This window comes from Eleutherodactylus coqui, chromosome 11, assembly GCF_035609145.1.
Source record: "Eleutherodactylus coqui strain aEleCoq1 chromosome 11, aEleCoq1.hap1, whole genome shotgun sequence".
Lineage (NCBI taxonomy): Eukaryota > Metazoa > Chordata > Amphibia > Anura > Eleutherodactylidae > Eleutherodactylus > Eleutherodactylus coqui.
The window spans coordinates 92,434,103-92,451,477 of record NC_089847.1 but is presented as its reverse complement, the minus strand read 5'-3'; the positions used below and the strand labels follow the sequence as shown (position 1 = coordinate 92,451,477).

Sequence of the window (17,375 nt, the reverse complement as noted above, 5' to 3'; positions counted from 1 at the left end):
TTCCCCCTAGCTTGCTGTCCATGGTCGGCTAGCTCTTGATTGACAGTGTTCGTTGGTGTCATCGGATATGACCTGAGTGCTGCAGCCAATCAGAGGCTGTAGTGTCACCGTTCTGAACTTCTGGCATCAAGGCGTTCATGTTGCGAGCGCTGATGCCAGGAGAAAGGGTGGTGATGCTGCAGCCTCTGATTGGCTGCAGTGGTCAGGTGATATCCGCAACCATCATCTTCCACAACTAACACCGGGAGGACGGCAGGGCTGCAGTGCGGGATCCTCACGGCAGATGATGGGTAAGTAGAGCTGCTTTTGTTATTTTAGCACAGTTGCTGCTATAGCGGGAATTTTGTCCAGTGATCGCACAACTCCTTTAACACAATTATGACCAAGCAGTGTGAATCTACGGTGTTTAGCCGTGGGCTTTAATCTCATGCCATGGTAAAGGCATGGCAAGGATTGACAGCTTTTGCAGTATAACAGGAGCAGAGCGGGAGCCCGGCTGTCTCTGCCAGATGTGGTTTATAACTATTTTGACTTCTCTTTTCCAGCCTATGTAGCGCTCAATGAGTACTATATAGTGAATAGTCAAAGCAACAGTGCCATTCCCTTTACTAGACCCCACGAACATGTGATCGCCATCACCCCCTGGTATGGCAGAGCTTCTGTATATTAGCAGACTCAGATCAGCTCTCTCACCACAGGGGGATGTTTTCACCTGTAACTGGGGCTGTTATGGATATCCCAATTACAGTTGAAGATAGTAAAATAAAAATACCAATGCACGTGTCCCCCAAGGTCTTTTATAACATCACTGGGTACATCTATGTTCAAAAATATATACAAAATAAGTATGGAAATTATTGACTAAAATACAAATATATAAAAAAGTACGGTAAAAAGTACCGCCTACTCCAACCCAAACCCTTGCCATAGACATTGAAATATAATCCAAGACTATGCAGATATATATATATATATCACAATGGGGAACCATACCTATACTTTATTTTAATATAGATTTACTATTATCAAAAATAAATCACTTTTAAAAATTATTTAAACACATTTTTTGTACACATTAACCCTAATAAAACCAAAAAGGAAAACAATTCTATAAAAGTGATATTAAAAATAGTCTTATATATCATTAAAAATGCTGCAAGAATAAAATATGGGAGTTAAACAATAAATTTGTAAAATTGCTAAAAAAGTGTCTAGTCATTAAGGACTAAAAGAGAACTTGTCACCACTTTTCTACCCCTAAGGCCAAGCTTGGCGATCGCAGATACAAATCCACCTGCGTGAGCCCGGCCTAAGCCACTCACTCTGCCATCTACAGGATGGGAACACGAGGCCTCCCCCACAATCCGTGCTCTTGTGTGTACCAGTAGTTACACCGATAGGAGATAACATCATTTCCAGGTTTACTTACGCAGTCCATGTCCAGTGTATTACAACTCTTCTGACACTCCACGCCTTTTGTCCCTTTTGGAGCACTGGAGCAATTAAGATAAACCAGTGGTTCGCTGCATACTGGTGAAAGAGGTTTAGTTTTAATAGAAGGGGGTAAGATAAAAATGATATGTAAAAATAGCTAATGCAGAAATATAAATCGAAATATTCCAATCACTTAACAAGGACCCGTCTTATCTCTGTCTGTTTTAGTAAATAAATCCTAAGTAGGTTTGAAAGCTTGCTGTAACATCATGCATTTTTGTTAGCCATTAAAAGGTATCATATCTACAAGATTACTTGGTTCTCTTACAGAGAGCAATCACATTTTGCTCTACTGACTAAGGCCACCTGCACACGAATGGGTCGGATTCCGCATGTGGGAGCTTGCAGCTGAATCTGACTCTGGGCCCGGCCGGTGTCCGTGCGTACCTGTCTTTTTTTCTTCTTTACCAGTACTGCGAATGGACCCGATGGCTTGCCGTCGGACATGCGCAGTACAGATTTTTAATAAAATGTTTCTTTTTCCCGCTTAGTCGCTAGGCAATGACGTGGAGTCTGCAACCTTTCCGCATTGTCAATTGCAGAAGGGCCATGGGTCGGACGGCTTCCACTGACTTCAACGGAAGCCATTCGTGTGAAATCCGCACCAACATGGAACATGCTGCACGTTTTCCTTTGCTCGCGGAAATCACAATTCGATTCCGTGAGTATGCTGGAAGAAGCGCTTTTCTATAGCATGTAACGAATGGTGTTTTCTGCAGATCCGCAGTGCAGATGCCAACCACAGATTCTGCAATGCAAATCCGTTCGTGTGCAGGTGGCCTAACATGGTACCAAATTTTTTTCTTTTTAGTAAATAATTGTATTCTCTCTAAAATAACAATTGTGGATCACCTTTTAGAATGGTACATCATTGTTCTTTAGGCTGATCTCACACAAGCGTCTGTTTAAACGCTCCATTTTAACACATTTTTGAACAGCGTTTTGTTAACGCACCCCATCATTGCAATGGGAGATGAGGTACGTTAAAAAGTTTTAAAATGCACTAAAATAAAGCAGACAGTGTTCACAAATCGCAGCGTTAGAAACGCCGCCTTCAATCACTAGTTCGCAAAGCCCCATTGAAATCAATGGAGGCGTTTTACAGCGCTTAGCTCGGTGTTTGAAAGCTGCGCTAAACGCTGGAAAAGTGGTGTGTGTGAGAGTGGCCTTATGGTAAAAACTAATGCATTGCAAAAAATATAATATAATAAAATGCTCAGATGACGTCATTCGGAAGGTTTTACAAATTCACTTTGTTTTTCGGAAGTTTGGAAAATTCTATTAATTACAGATTTTCAGAAGGATCAGCAGTTGTCAATTACAAAACTTATTTAAATGTGTCATGTATGAACTCTGCACATCTTTAACTTCAATCAGGCTTCTAACTACTTTTAGGCATTTATTACAAAATGTTATCGTCACGTCTGGATCAACCAGAGGTGACAAGTTTCACATAAGGCAGAGGAAACTTTATGTCTGGTAATACGGGACTTTTTCAGACTACTAATAATTACAGGACTTAATATAATCAGGTATGAAGGTTTTTACAAAAAATTAAGCCACAACCGCTGAAATCCCGCAAGTGAAGCACCTTCCCTGAAAAGTGCAACTCGCCTAAGAGAGAGAGACTGGTTACCATTCCTAGACTTTAAGGATTAGCTCTGTCATGCAGCCCCTTACAGAAGCAGCGACTCTGCAATTGTGACAGGCAGCTCTGGCCACCTCAAGTAAGCCCCACCCCCTCAGTAGCGGGACCTGGCTAGGAAGGGGGACTGGGAGCGGAATCAGGCGTTTGTAAGCGCCAAGACTGACAGCACTTGTTATGCGGACTCAGCATTTCATGTTAGTATAAAAGTAATGAGTACAAGTCCATGAAACATTGCCATAAGATATAAGGAGTTCCTTTAATTTACCTGTTTGTTTTATGACTGCACCCATACAGGTCAGCTCGCCTCTGTCGCAGGTGCTGTAAAGATGGTATAAAATGTAATCATCATTAAAATCACAGGTTTCTATGTTATGTACAATGACATTTTATTTTAGTGAGTGTTCACATTTATCATAATCTAACCCAACGTAAAAATACATATCAATTGCATGATACAGCACCGCAGGCACTGGGCGTTAGGTTAGATGTCATAATCACAAAACTGGAATGATTTCCTTTTAAGATATACTGACATGCCAAAAGTGATGGGATAGCAGTATGTAAATTGCTCATGATGTTACATTATCACAGGTAACGGCTTGGGAACGCTTTCACCTGTATAAGTTGTTGGGTGTTATCCTGTGAGTGAGGCTGAACACGGGCCAGTGGGCTCATGGCAAGGTGATGTGAATTTTTGGAGTATGAATGAGGCATGAAAGTGGGTGACAGGCGGATAGGACATTTTATTTCTGAAGTTGTGCAGGAATTTAACATTCCTCTATCCACAGTTTCACATGTGTACCAAAAATACGTCATAGAAGGCATTACCACCCACAGTGGACAGAGCAGTGGCTGCTCATGGGTGTTTAATGATTGTGGTCATTGGTGTCTGGCTAGAAATGTCTGTGCGAACAGACAAGCGACTCTGGAAGAAATCACATCCACATTCAATGCAAGAGACCCCACATTAATATCCTGTGGGTCAGTGCAGCATTATTTAGCTTCCATTGGATATGGTAGCAGAAGATTAGCCAGAATACCTTTTATTAACACTATGACACTGGACACAGCACCTTACCTGAACTTGTCAGGTTGCAAACTGGACCCTACAGGACTGGTAACAGTGGTCCGATGAGTCACAGTGTGAATTGATTAGAGCTGATAGTAGGGTTCGTATGTGATGCAGACCCTATGAAGCCATGCATCCCAGTTGTCAGCATGGCACTGTGCAGGCAGGTGCTGGTTCCATACTAGTGTGGGGTGTGTTGTCATGGCATGGGTTAGGATCACTGTACTATCTAAATCAGTGCCCAGTACATTCCATTTCTTAGAGACCATTTGCTACCGTTCATGAACTTCATGTATCCCTACAATGATGTACTGTGCCATTAAGGCCCAAGTTGTCCAAAATTGTTTTTAGAAGCATTCTTAAGAGTTCCTAGAAATGGTGTGTCCTGCACATTCACCTGACATCAATTGAGCATTTATGGGATGTGGTGGAGAGATCTATTTGTACCCAAGACCCTGCAACTACAAAAGCCATGGAAGTATTGATGGCTGACAACATGGCATGGCTTAACATCCTTCCAGACATCCTCCATCTACTTGAGGTATCAATGCCATGTCAAGTTGCTGCACTACACCGGGCTAGAGTGGGTCCTACACGATATAGTTTTTATCCCATCTAGCGCTTCCAAGGGCAGGTTGCAAAAATCTTCTATCTTATATCATTTGACTTCTTTATTTGAAAATGCAACGCTTGACAAAGGCTCTGTTGTTACAGGCTGAAACGCATTTCAAATAAAGAAGTCAAATAATATAAGTCAAATAATATAAGATAGAAGATTTCTGCAACCTGCCCTTGGAAGCGCTAGGTGGTTTTTTCTTTGGCTTTATCTGGGCTACTGGCAATTGGGTCTTTTCTAAGAGGACACAAGAACACCAAGCAGCTCTCCTGATCCACAGGATAGAGGGAAGGATTGTGAAGGAACATCTTCCAATTGTTATATGCCTGCCGGGACATGGAGGTACTGGTGGGGTGCCCCTCCAGGGAACTCCACTGAGTACCGGGTAAGTCCCTACAATCGTATGTCTCATATAAACTTTAAGGTCATTTAGTGGAGTGCTGCCCTGATCCTTTATTTTATTCAGTTCTTGTCCCATGACTTTTGTCATGTGAGCGTACTTTGTAAGACCAGGAAAAGCAGTTTTTATGGCAGCCAGGTCACAATTTCTGAAACTTTTGTCTTGGGCAACAAGAGAGCTTATCCTACACATGCTGTTATGAGAGAACCTGGGGAGTAGTGTTATGGGGGGACTGAAGGGTGTGACTTAAGAAAGTTACATTAGTTACTTGTTATGGAGGGTCTCTAGTTGGCTGTTATCATGGAGCTGTGAATGGAATTGTTAAGGAAGGACTAAAAGGCTCTTTGCCTTGCTTTTATGAAGTTGTTCTAGTTGTCTCTTATGGGGCACTCCTGCTGGTTATGAGGGAACTCTTAGTAATGTCATTGTATGAGGCACGGGTGAGCACTTTGACTAACTCTTATGGAAATATTTTGGTTGTGTATTATGGCGGCACTCTGGGCAAATGCTATGAAGGAACTGTGGCTGATTTCCAGGCATGCACACAGCAGAAAGGGACAAGGGTCTGAATAGGTCCCCCATTATGGTACCAAGTCTACCCATATGGCCTATTAGGGCATTTAGAAGTTATAGAGGAGTCTTCCCCATTCGGTATCCCACTCTATGAATCAGAACACAGAGCTACTTTATGCAAGCAGCTTCTGTTTTCATGGACTCAACCAACCCAGTAAACTACAGATGGCCATTCATCTGAATGGTGTAATGTCTGGCTGGTCCAGCTTTTCCCAGGAAAATCAGTTGTTTGCCAGAAGTGCTGGTTTGGCCACATCTACCACGAGGCAATCCTTTAAATACAAAAGACTGGCTTATGTAAGGGCTAAACCTAATACGTTATGAATCTTACAGTTATGGGCTCTGCAAATTAGAAATCGTGCCATGTTCAGTTATGACAGGGAGAACTAGGTTGACACAAGGTAAAAGATTCCCACACTCTTTACATCCTTACCATTTCATTCCATTTTCTTCAACCATTTCTCCAGACTGCATGGCATTGCCCTGGTAATAACATGGGCATAAACTTGGTGCTATGCAATCTCCATTGTCATTCATATATGTTCCTTCTATGCACACACAACCATCCACGGGTGAGAAGTTAAAGTTGAATGCTGTGTCATCATGACTTCTAGACCGACAGGTGGGCTGACACTGTGTCACATCATACTGGTAGACTTGGGAATCTTTGCAAGATTTTGTGTACTTATCTATATGGAAAAATAGAAAAAGTAGAAGAAAATGTTACATAGGAAATGACACAATCACACAAGTCAAATGAGAACACATTAAGTACTTACCACAGACATTGTCTCTCCATCCAATGACAGTGACACCTTTCTTGGCACATGCATAGGCATACGAAGCCAGAGCTGCACACATACATTCCTCACTGTCCTGACAGCTACATGTATCCCAAAGGCAATTCTTCAAAAAATAAAACACAAGTTTAGGGTGCTTGTAATTACTGAGATGACAACTGCCAAAACATTGGACCAGGGCAGGGAGCCAGGCCTTTAGGACTTCTTAAAGTGCACATCATGACTAGTGTACCTTATACTGGAGCATCAACCAGATGCACATAAACAGTTAAACACAATACATTTTATATTGATAGGTCTTAAATGAGCAATTATGTCCATGCAAGTGTAGGCCAAGTTAAACAAAATCCTCAATTTACAGAAAAAATAGATGGCTATTAGTCAAAGAAAACTTTTAAAAAATAACCACAGAAATAATACACTCCCATGTCGTTACTACCCCTAGACTGTGTTTGGTGCACTAAAGGGTATCATTGTTTGGGGGTTTGTGGTCATCAGTGCATTTTGGAGAACTCCGGTTGTTATTAGATTAGAGGAGGTCCTCAGGCAATCGCTATAAGGGAATTCCTATGACAAGAAACTCACAAATGTTCTTTGGCTATTATTTTTATGCAGGGATGAAAGGTGTGCCTTGCAGTAAAAGGCATACATGCAGTATTATACAGATACTATGGGGCTATTGGAGAGAAGGAGCTTGTTCCTGGTTGGTCCCATAACCTTTTATTACTGGCTGTAGACAACCTGTGCAAGACCAACCCATAAAGAGGAATTGCATTGTCCGTAATCAAGAGGCTTCTCTTATTTACTGGCCCAATAGTCAGGAAAAAGACTTGGAGAATAGAACAAACACCAGGCCCTTCTGTCCTGGATGGCAAAACCTGGTACCATAATGCTGATCATTTTGATGTTTGCTATGGGGCTCCATCTATTTTCATCCTTTTACTTTTCTTCAGGGTTGCTGTTATGTTTTTGTACGTCTCACCATGTATTGCCTATAGTTGTCACTGTAATGGGGCTCTGTGGCTGTCTCTGTACATTATTTAGGGTCCTATGGCTGTCACTATATTGGAGGGCAGGTCAGGACTGTCACTGTATATTCTATAGCTTTAACTATATGGAGATCTTTGTCTGTCAGTGCCATGGTGGACTATGGCTGATATGGTTGCCGTCTAGCAGTTCTTGTATTTGGGAGCCTTATTATCACTATCACTGTATAGGAGATTTTGTCATGTCATTGAAGGCTCTATGCTTGGCACTGTCATGAAGTCACCATAGCATCCAAAACATGCAAAAGGTTATGGTTATTTCTGTTTCCTTGATAGAAGAGTTGGTAATAGACCATTACCGTATAATAGGGAAGTGGATCTACTTCATCACGGCAGGAGGAGAAGGGTCCAGTTGGCGATGTAAGTAAGCCACACCAATGTTGTGCATATTTTTCTGTAAAAAAGATACAATTTTTTTAGCTTTGCCAATTATTCTATACCAATAACCACAAGGAATTTGCCAAAAGTTAAAGTAAGAATGATAATAATAATATAATAATCTTTATTTGTATAGCGCGAACTTATTCCGCAGCGCTTTGATAATATCTGATAAATAAAAGCATGCCAGTAGATTTAGGGCTATGAACAAACTAAGTACATTACTGTCTCTTAGTATGTCCTTGACAATGTTATACAGTCCAATGTGCCTCAGGGTGGCCTTATGCAGGACAACTATTGTCCGACTAGTCACTCGATAGAGCGAATGTAAGCAACAGTTGATCTGTGTAAACATGGCCATCAACATGGTTCATTGACTAGTAACTTTATTTCAGCTCATCTTAAAGTAGTTGCTGGTTGATTATCGTCTGGTGTAAACATGCAATTGTTCTTTCAACAACTAGCCAATAACTTTGCACAGAGGTGTGCACATCAGCAACCAAGTTATGGAGAATGTAGATGGTTAGTACGAGTGAAGTCCAAAAGACTAAGTGTCTTGTCGTTCTCACATAGGAATATATTGCAGGTTTGAAGTTCAATTAAAACACATAATGTTTAGGTAATTCATGCCCTCCTATGGAGTGAAGCAACACCTGTTAGTAAAGTTTATTTAGTTTGAAAAAAATTGTCTCTGCCTCTATTGCTCAGCTGTTGCGCCATCATTTAACCTGCGGGCGACTTACCCGTTGCACATGAAGCTGACACCGACTGAGGCCTCGGTCAGACTGGCGTTTTTTCAAGCGACTTGCACATGCGATCCGCGCATATATAGACCCAATGCTTCGCAATGGGATCGGTCACATGTCCGCTTTTTATGCGGATGTGCGATAAATTATAGGACACGACGAATCGCAGAACGTGCCTATCTGCGTTCTGCGATTCCTTGTGTTCTATATATGCGCTCAATGGGGCCAGCGGCAGCAGCGCCGACCCCATTGAGAACATATACTTAAAGATCGTTCTCCTCTGCCACAGCTGTAACAGCTGTGGCAGAGAAGAACGATGTTCGCCCATTGAATTCAATGGAGCCGGCAATACAGTGCGGGATGAATTTTCGGGAAGGGCTTAAAAATATAAGCCCTTCCCTGAAAACCATCCTAAAATCTGTAAAAAAAAAAAATTGCTGAGAGCTGCCTCTGATTGTTCCCTGCGCTCAGCCAATCAGAGGCAGCACTCACTCACCCATTCGTGAATTCATGAATGGGTGAGTGAGAGCTGCCTCTGATTGGTGAGAGCTGTGACCAATCAGAGGCAGCCCATTCAGCAGGCGGGGATTTTAAATTCCCGCCTGCCGAATACTACACAGAGCAGTTCAGGAGAACTGCCAGCCGGACGCGGGGAAAAGGTGAGTATACTTTTTTTTTTTTTTTTACACATTTTAGGATGGTTTTCAGGGAAGGGCTTATATTTTTAAGCCCTTCCCGAAAATTCATCCCGCGCTCGCTGGCAACCCATTGCTTTCAATGGAGCCGGCTGTATTGCTGGCTCCATTGAATTCAATGGGCGAACATCGTTCTCCTCTGCCACAGCTGTGGCAGAGGATAGCGGGCAGCGATGGGCCGTTTCGCCGAAAACGCTGCTAGCTGCAGATTTTTCGGCAAATTGTCGGCCCCGGTCACGCGATTTGCGGATGCGCATCCGTCATGCGATCCGCAAATCGCGCGAAAAAACGCCCATCTGACTGAGGCCTAAATGTGTGACCTACAGTAAGAGTCACTCTTATACTAGAAATGTAACAAGGTGAATGTGAGCGGACATGTTGTGTAGGAGTGGATTCACACAAGCGTGTTTATGTGTGTGCATACGTGCGCACAAAAACACGTGTCTATTACAACCACTGCATTCCCTATGGTGTGTTCAAATGTTCATGTTTTACAGGCATGCACCTGTAAAAATAGGACATGCGTGCACCATAGGTCCTGCATGAATTGTCTTCAGTGGAGTTGCGGCTGCTGCCAGCGGCACCATTGAAGACAATGGTCTGCGGCAATCCTGAAGTGATTTTCAGGGAAGAGCTTTAATTATAAGCTCTTCCCTGAAAATCATCCCTTTTAGGGTGCCTAACCACAAGCGTTTTTTTTTTTTCCAATTGTCAATGGGATTTTTTAATGTTAAAAACTAGAGATGAGTGAGTATACTCGTTTCGAGTATTTACTCGATCGAGCACCGCGATGAAAAGATTCGGGGGGCGCCGGGGGGCAGGGGGAGGCGTGGCGGCACGGGGGGTAGCAGCAGGGAACAGGGGGGAGCCCTCTCTCTCTCCCTCTCCCCCCCACTCCCCGCTACAACCCCACACTCACCCACGGCGCCCCCCGAATCTTTTCGCCCGAGTACGGAAGTACTCGAAAATCACGGTGCTCGGGCAAAAAAGGGGCGTGGCTGAGTACGCTCGCTCATCTCTATTAAAAACGCAACGCACAAAAAACACAAGTTGCCGTTTTTGCATTTTTTGTGTGTTACATTTTTAACATTAGAAAGTCCCATTGACAATTGGGAAAAAAATGCAGTGAAATAAACTCTGGTGAGTAGGTAGCCTTAGTGTAATATATATATATATATATATATATATATATATATATTTATATATACACTTACCTGTCCGCAGCCACATGTAGCAGATGTTTTCTTCATCCCTGCGGGGAATAAAGAATTCCCTGCTGCACCTGCCGCAGATATGACAGATGCAGCAAAGGGGTTCTTCATCCCTGCGGGGAATAAAGAATTCCCTAGCGCAGCTGTCATGAATGCCGACACCCCTAATTGTTTTTCAGAGAAGGGTTTTACATATAAACCCTTCCCTGAAAAACAAGCCAAACTGGTGTAAAGAATAAAAAAAATCATACCTTTCTTCAGCTGCCGGGGCTCAAAAGTGTCCTGTCTCCACTGTCCCCGGATCTGCATTAAAGTTCTTTCAGCAGGCGGAGAATTAAAATCACTGCCTGATGAAATAGGTGCTCACTGGCTCCCCCGCACTGTTCTGAAGTATTTTCTCCTGGCCGAGATCTTAAAAATCCCTGCCTTCTCAAAGTGTTGGGTCTGATTGGCTGAGTGCTCAGCCAATCACAGGCAGCACTCAGCCATTTATTATTGATAGTTGAGCGCTGCCTGTGATTGATCACAGCGCCTAGCTAATCAGAAGCAGTGCTCAGCCGGGGATCCAGCAAGAAGATGCGCCGGAGCGCCGACAGTGGCGGAGAGGTGATGTGTATATATAAAGGGCTTTTTATATATACATATATATATATATATATATATATATATATATATATACATTTTTTACAGCAGCTATGGATGATTTTTAGGGAAGGGCTTATACTTTAAGCCCTTCCCCACAAATCACTGCGGGGGTTGCACGCAGACAATTGCTTCCAATGGGAAGGCAGTAGCGCCGGCCCCATTGAAAGCAATGGGCACAGAGCTTCAGTCATGCGCATTTTGAACATGCGTGGAGCGCATTTTTTTGTGCACATAGATGCGCAAAAAAAAACCCGCTCGTCTGAGGGAGCCCTTACTTTGCAGCATTTTTGTCACACCTGCCTAAAACCTTTACAAGGTTCTCTATGTATGAAACTTTTTTTTTTAAGTAGCCTGTGGTCTCTGATTCCTTTAATATGAGTTTTATCAAAGAAAAGAGCAGATCTCGGAAGATCTGTTTTGTAAGGGGCCTTTCACACGGGAGGAATTTTTCTGCATTCCCCACAGAAAATCCACATTTTAATCCACCGCTTAGAATACCGCACAAAAATCCGCAGGTCTCATTGTGGTTTTTAATGTAAAATTGCTGGCAGAATTGAGCCGTTTTCATTTTGAATCAAAATCCGCACTGAGCCATGTGGATTTTGGTGCAGAGTTTACCACGCTAGCGGTGGGGAATGAGGAAAACGTCCGCCTATGTGAAAGTCTCTAAAGTGTTTACCTGAATAAAATATATGGAAAAAATGTTAACCACATATACAGCTGTGCAAAAAAAAAGTTGTACTTTTGTCTCAATCATTTGATTTTGTTTAATGCAGCATGCAGCAAAAATAGAGTTAAGGAATAGGGAGTGTGATGTTGTTAGTAATGTATTTGACAGCTTTAAAGAGAACCTGTCATGTTGTATATACAGTTCAATCTGCAGGCATCATGTTATAGAGCAGGAGGAGCTGAGCAGATTGATGTATAGTCTTATGGGGAAAGATTCTGTACACCTAAGTTATTAATGTAAACCTCTTCCCATTCTGGGTTTAGGAGTCCAGTGGGCGTCCTATCAGTGTTCGACCATCTTCAGTGTATGAGTAAACATACAAAGTCAACTGTCAATCACTAAGTAGGCCCGCCCACTGGACTTCTAAGCCCCAATGAGAAGAGATTTAAAGGGGTCTTACCAGAATTTCAAGTTATCCCCTATCTTCGCAGTGACATCACAATAAATGGAGTGCTAGTTGAGCATCCACAGTCAGCTCTCCATTAATTTCAATAGGGCTGACAAAAATACCCGTGTGTGTGCCGTTCAAGTTTCTCAGCACTCCCATTGAAAGTGAATGGAGTGCTAGAGCAATGGCACAACCAATGCTTTGTTCAGGATCCTCCTAACTATAGGGAATGCAGTAACCCCACAGTGAGGAGAACGGGGGTCATAGGACCCCCATTCACGAGACCCCCCACGATCAGCAACTTATTCCCTATCCTGTGAATAGGGAATAACTTGAAATTCTGGTGCAACCCCCTTAAATGAATAAATCACTAGCTGTACAGAATCTTTTCCCACAAAGATATATATCAATCTGTCAGCTGGTATCTGCAGCTTTGAGTTCATTTTCAATGGCTCATTTAATTGACCTTTAGGCCTTAGTCACACGGCAAATCGCGTGACCGGCGCCGAAAAATCGCCCGAAAATCTGCTCCTAGCCGCGTTTCATTAGAAACGGGCCGGAGCTGTCCAGCGCATTGCATTTAATTGAGCCGGCAATACAGCCGGCTCCATTGAAAGCAATGCGCTGCGGGCGAGTGTGGGATGAATTGTCGGGAAGGGTTTAAATATATAAGCCCTTCCCTGCAAATAATCCAGAAAAGTGTTAAAATAAAAAAAATATATATACTCACCTGCTCCCGGCAGCCGGAGTACAGCGCGGCCGTCCTGCAGTGGGTGTGAAGGAGGTGTGACTCAGACTTGCCCCTGATTGGCTCAGCACTGAGCCAATCAGAGGCAAGTCTCAGTCACACCTATTCATGAATTCATGAATGGGTGTGACTGAGATCTGCCTCTGATTGACTCAGGCTGAGCCAATCAGGGGCAAGTCTGAGTCACACCTCCTTCACACCCACTGCAGGCCGACCGTGCGGATCTCCGGCTGTCGGGAGCAGGTGAGTATATATATTTTTTTTATTTTAACACTTTTCTGGATGAATTGCAGGGAAGGGCTTATATATTTAAGCCCTTCCCGACAATTCATCCAGCGCTGTCCGGCAGCCCATTGCTTTCAATGGAGCCGGCTGTATTGCCGGCTCCATTGAATTTAATGGGCAAACATCGTTCTTCTCTGCCATAGCTGTTACAGCTGTGGCAGAGAAGAATGATTTGTCTTCTATATGATCTCAATGGGGTTGGCGCTGCTGCCGCCGGCCCCATTGAGCGCATATAGAGAAGAGAACAGGAATCGCAGATCGCAGATAGGTGCGATCTGCGATTCCTGTTCTATAATTTATCGGACGAGCACATAAAAAGCGCTCATGTGTCCAATACCATTGCAAAGCAATGGTTTTAAAAAATCGCCGGACGCATGCGCATGCGCAAATCGGGCGAAAAAACGCCCGTCTGACTAAGGTGACACCATTGCAGCCGTACGGAACATTAACTCTCATACAGTTTTTGATAAAATATAGCAATAGACTGTGAGAGAATAAGCCAATACAGAGCCATCTCCTTCTGACCATGTCCATTATACTAGTGTTTTATCACTTACATACCTGCTTCAATATTCAGAGAACATGGGTCCTCATAATTGTTCTTGATATTGGGGCAGTTGCTATTACTTTTATATGCATTAGCAAAACTGGCAGCCGTCCCTTCAGACACGCCACTAATAGTCATAAAATCGTCACTCTGGATACTGTTGAAGTTTCCGCACAACCCTTGTAAGAAGAAAAAATATATAATAAAGACATTGTATATTTTCTATGGTAGTTCTCTAATGGAATTTTATCATGCCTTCAAGAAAATGTTGCATTACATGGTGTGTATTCAAATTCAGCAGCAACTGCTCTGTCTGACATACATACAGTACAAGGAGTGGTCAAAAATATGGAAACACCATACAAAATGCATGGGATTTTAACCATTAGCACTGAGTTATCCTTTTGACCCCTGTTTGGCTGAGAGCTTTTCCACCAAATTTGTGTTTACTTCACCTCGTGCCCTGCTCTGGGTGGTTTTGGGAGCCAGTTGGTAACAGAAGCTGAGTGGCTCAAACCCCTGACCAATGGAGCCTTGTTCACATCTGCCTAGCAGTATCTATATCATATTATCCCCACTTAAGTTACATGAGATTCTAAATCATATTTCAATAAGACATGTAGAGACCGATTTTAAGGCATACACTTTGTAGTGTTTCCATATTTTTGTCCACCCCCTGTATATCCTAATAGGGTGTATGGACAGATGCTGTCATGATCACAAACCTGCTTTGAAGAGTTTGGCACAGCATAAAAGCTGAGAGGGTCCTTAGTTACGTAAACAGTATCTACACTGTACATCCCATATTATGGTGCTGGAAGGTATAATACTAATATTTCAACATAACTTTACTTTACTTTTTAGGGAAATAAAAAATGTAATCTTACCGACAATCTGATTGTGATAAGTTGGACCGAGATGGATATGCACCTGCAGAGTTGGTACATGCAGCACTATCATTGAAAGATCAAAATTTGTGTGCATATTTATGCTGAAAGATGTGGGCCGGAACATAGTTATATTACCTGAAAGGGAAAATAAAACATGAGAGTAACTATAATAACTGTAAAGAGATTCATTTATCAGTACAACCTGTGCAGCTAGTAGTGCATGAAGGGACAGGGGCATTTTAAATATAGCTTCCTGCTGAGAATATGCATACTGAGGGTGGCTTCACACGTGTGTGTTTTTGTGTGTGCATATGCACGCCCCAAAAAATGTGTCTATTCCAACCACTGCATTCCCCATGGTGTGTTCACATGTCCATGTTTTACAGGCTTGTGCCTGTAAAGATAGAACATGCGTGCACCATAGGGAATGCACACATTGCCTTCAATGGAACAGCGGGTGCTGCTGGCAGCTCCATTGAAGGCAATAGTCTGCCAGCACCCCTTAATTGTTTTTCAGGGAAGGGCTTTAAATATAAACCAATCAGAAGCAGCTCTTTCAGCAGGCGGGGATTTTAATTCCCCGCTTGCTCAAAGAACTTCATTTCAGAGCTGTGGACAGCGCAGAGAGGATGCGGCAGAGCCCCAGCAGCTGAAGAAAGGTGATTATGTGTTTTTTTAATTTACAAACCTTACCTGAAAAACAATTAATGGGCGCCGTCAGCTGGATCCTCTACTGCAGCTGTCACAGATGAAGAATTCCTTTGCTGCATCTGTCACATGTGAGGCAGTGAATTCTTTATTCCCCGCGGGGATGAAGAAAAAATCTGCCGCATGCGGCATATGTGTTCTTCATCCCTATGGGGAACACGGCAGTGGCAGACAGGTAAGTATATATATATATATATATATATATATTGTTTTTTTTTTTTTTTTTTTTTTTTTTTTTTTACACTACAATGTTGTTTTTTTTAGGGAAGAGCTTATATTTAAAGCTCTTCCCTGAAAAACAATTAAGGGCAATGTGCGCTCCTGAATACACGCGTGGTTTTGCGTGCACAGGGGTGCGCAAATATGTACGCACCTATGAACGCACAAACACACGCTCATGTGAAGCCACCCTAAGGCAAATATTGATGGATTCAGTGGCATAGTGATAGGGGTCATAGGGGTGACAATTTCACCTGGGCCCCTAGGCTAGGGAGGCCCTCTCACCACTAACATCGCTTGGTTTCGCTTACATGAACTTAGAAATGACACATTTGTGCTGCCTTCTTTCTGTCACTGCAGCCCCTGAGGTGTCGTCTGTCACAAATCCCTCACTGTGTGATGTCAATACCAAAAAACACCAATCAATAGAGCTTAAATCTTCATATAAATATACTTAATTTTAAAGGGCACTTTGTGATCTTAGAGGGGTATTATTACTTTTCTGGGGCATAAAGTAGGCAATATTACTTTGTGGAGGGGCACAGTGGGGGATTATTACTATGTGGGGCATAAAGGGGTATTATTACAGTGTGGGGGCACAAAGCAGGCACAGTTTCTTGTGTTGGTCACTACAGGGCAATTATTGCTGTGTGCAGTCAAGTCTAAACCTTAAAGGGGTTGTCCGCCGGCGAAACTGATTTTTTTCCCCCCATGAATGCCCTGTAGAGGAGAAGCATCACACACTACAGCTTTAACCATGAAAAACGATATTTTCCTCACCTTTTTATTCCTTTTCTTCCCCTTATAAAGTTTGCCTGAAGGATATTTCAAAGATGGCGCCACTGGGTAGTTCCCATGATGCACTGCTGCCTTTCTCTCCTTAGTGCGCGGTCCCGATGACACCGGTCACATGACTGGAGGACCGGCATCATGCACGCTTCACTGCTTTGAATGGAACCAGCAGCCGGCCATTCAAAGTAATGAGAGAGCAGGGAGAGCAGTGCGATCTGCTCCTACAGCTCTGACAGGTGTAGCAGTAGATTCCTTCATCTCCCAACAGTGTCCCCTCATCACTGGACACTGGGACAGCAGTGTCACAGCCTCCAGTGATGAGGGGACATGCTGGGGAGATGAAGGAATCTACTGCTACACCTGTCAGAGCTGTAGGAGCAGATCGTGATCTCTAGCAGTACTTTCAATAGCAGACGATCGTCGGCTATTGAAAGTGAAAGTAGCACCAAGCATGCCCTACACACATACATATGCCCCCCCCCCCTCCTTCCCCCCCGGACTTCTGACAGCCCTGCCAACACCAGCAGCACTCCCCCCCCCCCCCCCCCCCCCCGACTCCTGACAGCCCGGCCACCACCAGCAGCACCCCCCCCCCCTCCCCCCCCTGCGAGAGCCCGGCCGTCCACTTACCTTACAGATGCCAGCAGCCGCGTGTCCCCTGCAGGCATAGGAGAGCTTCCCAGCAGCTGAAGCTCTACTGCACATGCGCAGTAGAGAGCAGAAGTGAGACGCGCTTCCCCGACGTCC

The 17,375-nt window shown here is 43.5% G+C and overlaps 1 protein-coding gene across 1 annotated transcript in view; it reads right to left on the bottom strand.

Moving 5' to 3' along the window:
* Positions 1–17,375, bottom strand: part of LOC136582197 (mucin-5AC-like) — a 130,873-nt gene that overhangs the window by 77,039 nt on the left and 36,459 nt on the right. Inside the window, exons 13-19 of the mRNA XM_066583047.1 lie at positions 14,907–15,044; positions 14,034–14,198; positions 7,946–8,040; positions 6,580–6,706; positions 6,234–6,489; positions 3,408–3,460; positions 1,430–1,530 (exon numbers count right to left, since the gene is read on the bottom strand). Coding sequence (XP_066439144.1) covers positions 1,430–1,530; positions 3,408–3,460; positions 6,234–6,489; positions 6,580–6,706; positions 7,946–8,040; positions 14,034–14,198; positions 14,907–15,044 — 935 coding nt within the window. The remainder of the gene's footprint in view (positions 1–1,429; positions 1,531–3,407; positions 3,461–6,233; positions 6,490–6,579; positions 6,707–7,945; positions 8,041–14,033; positions 14,199–14,906; positions 15,045–17,375) is intronic.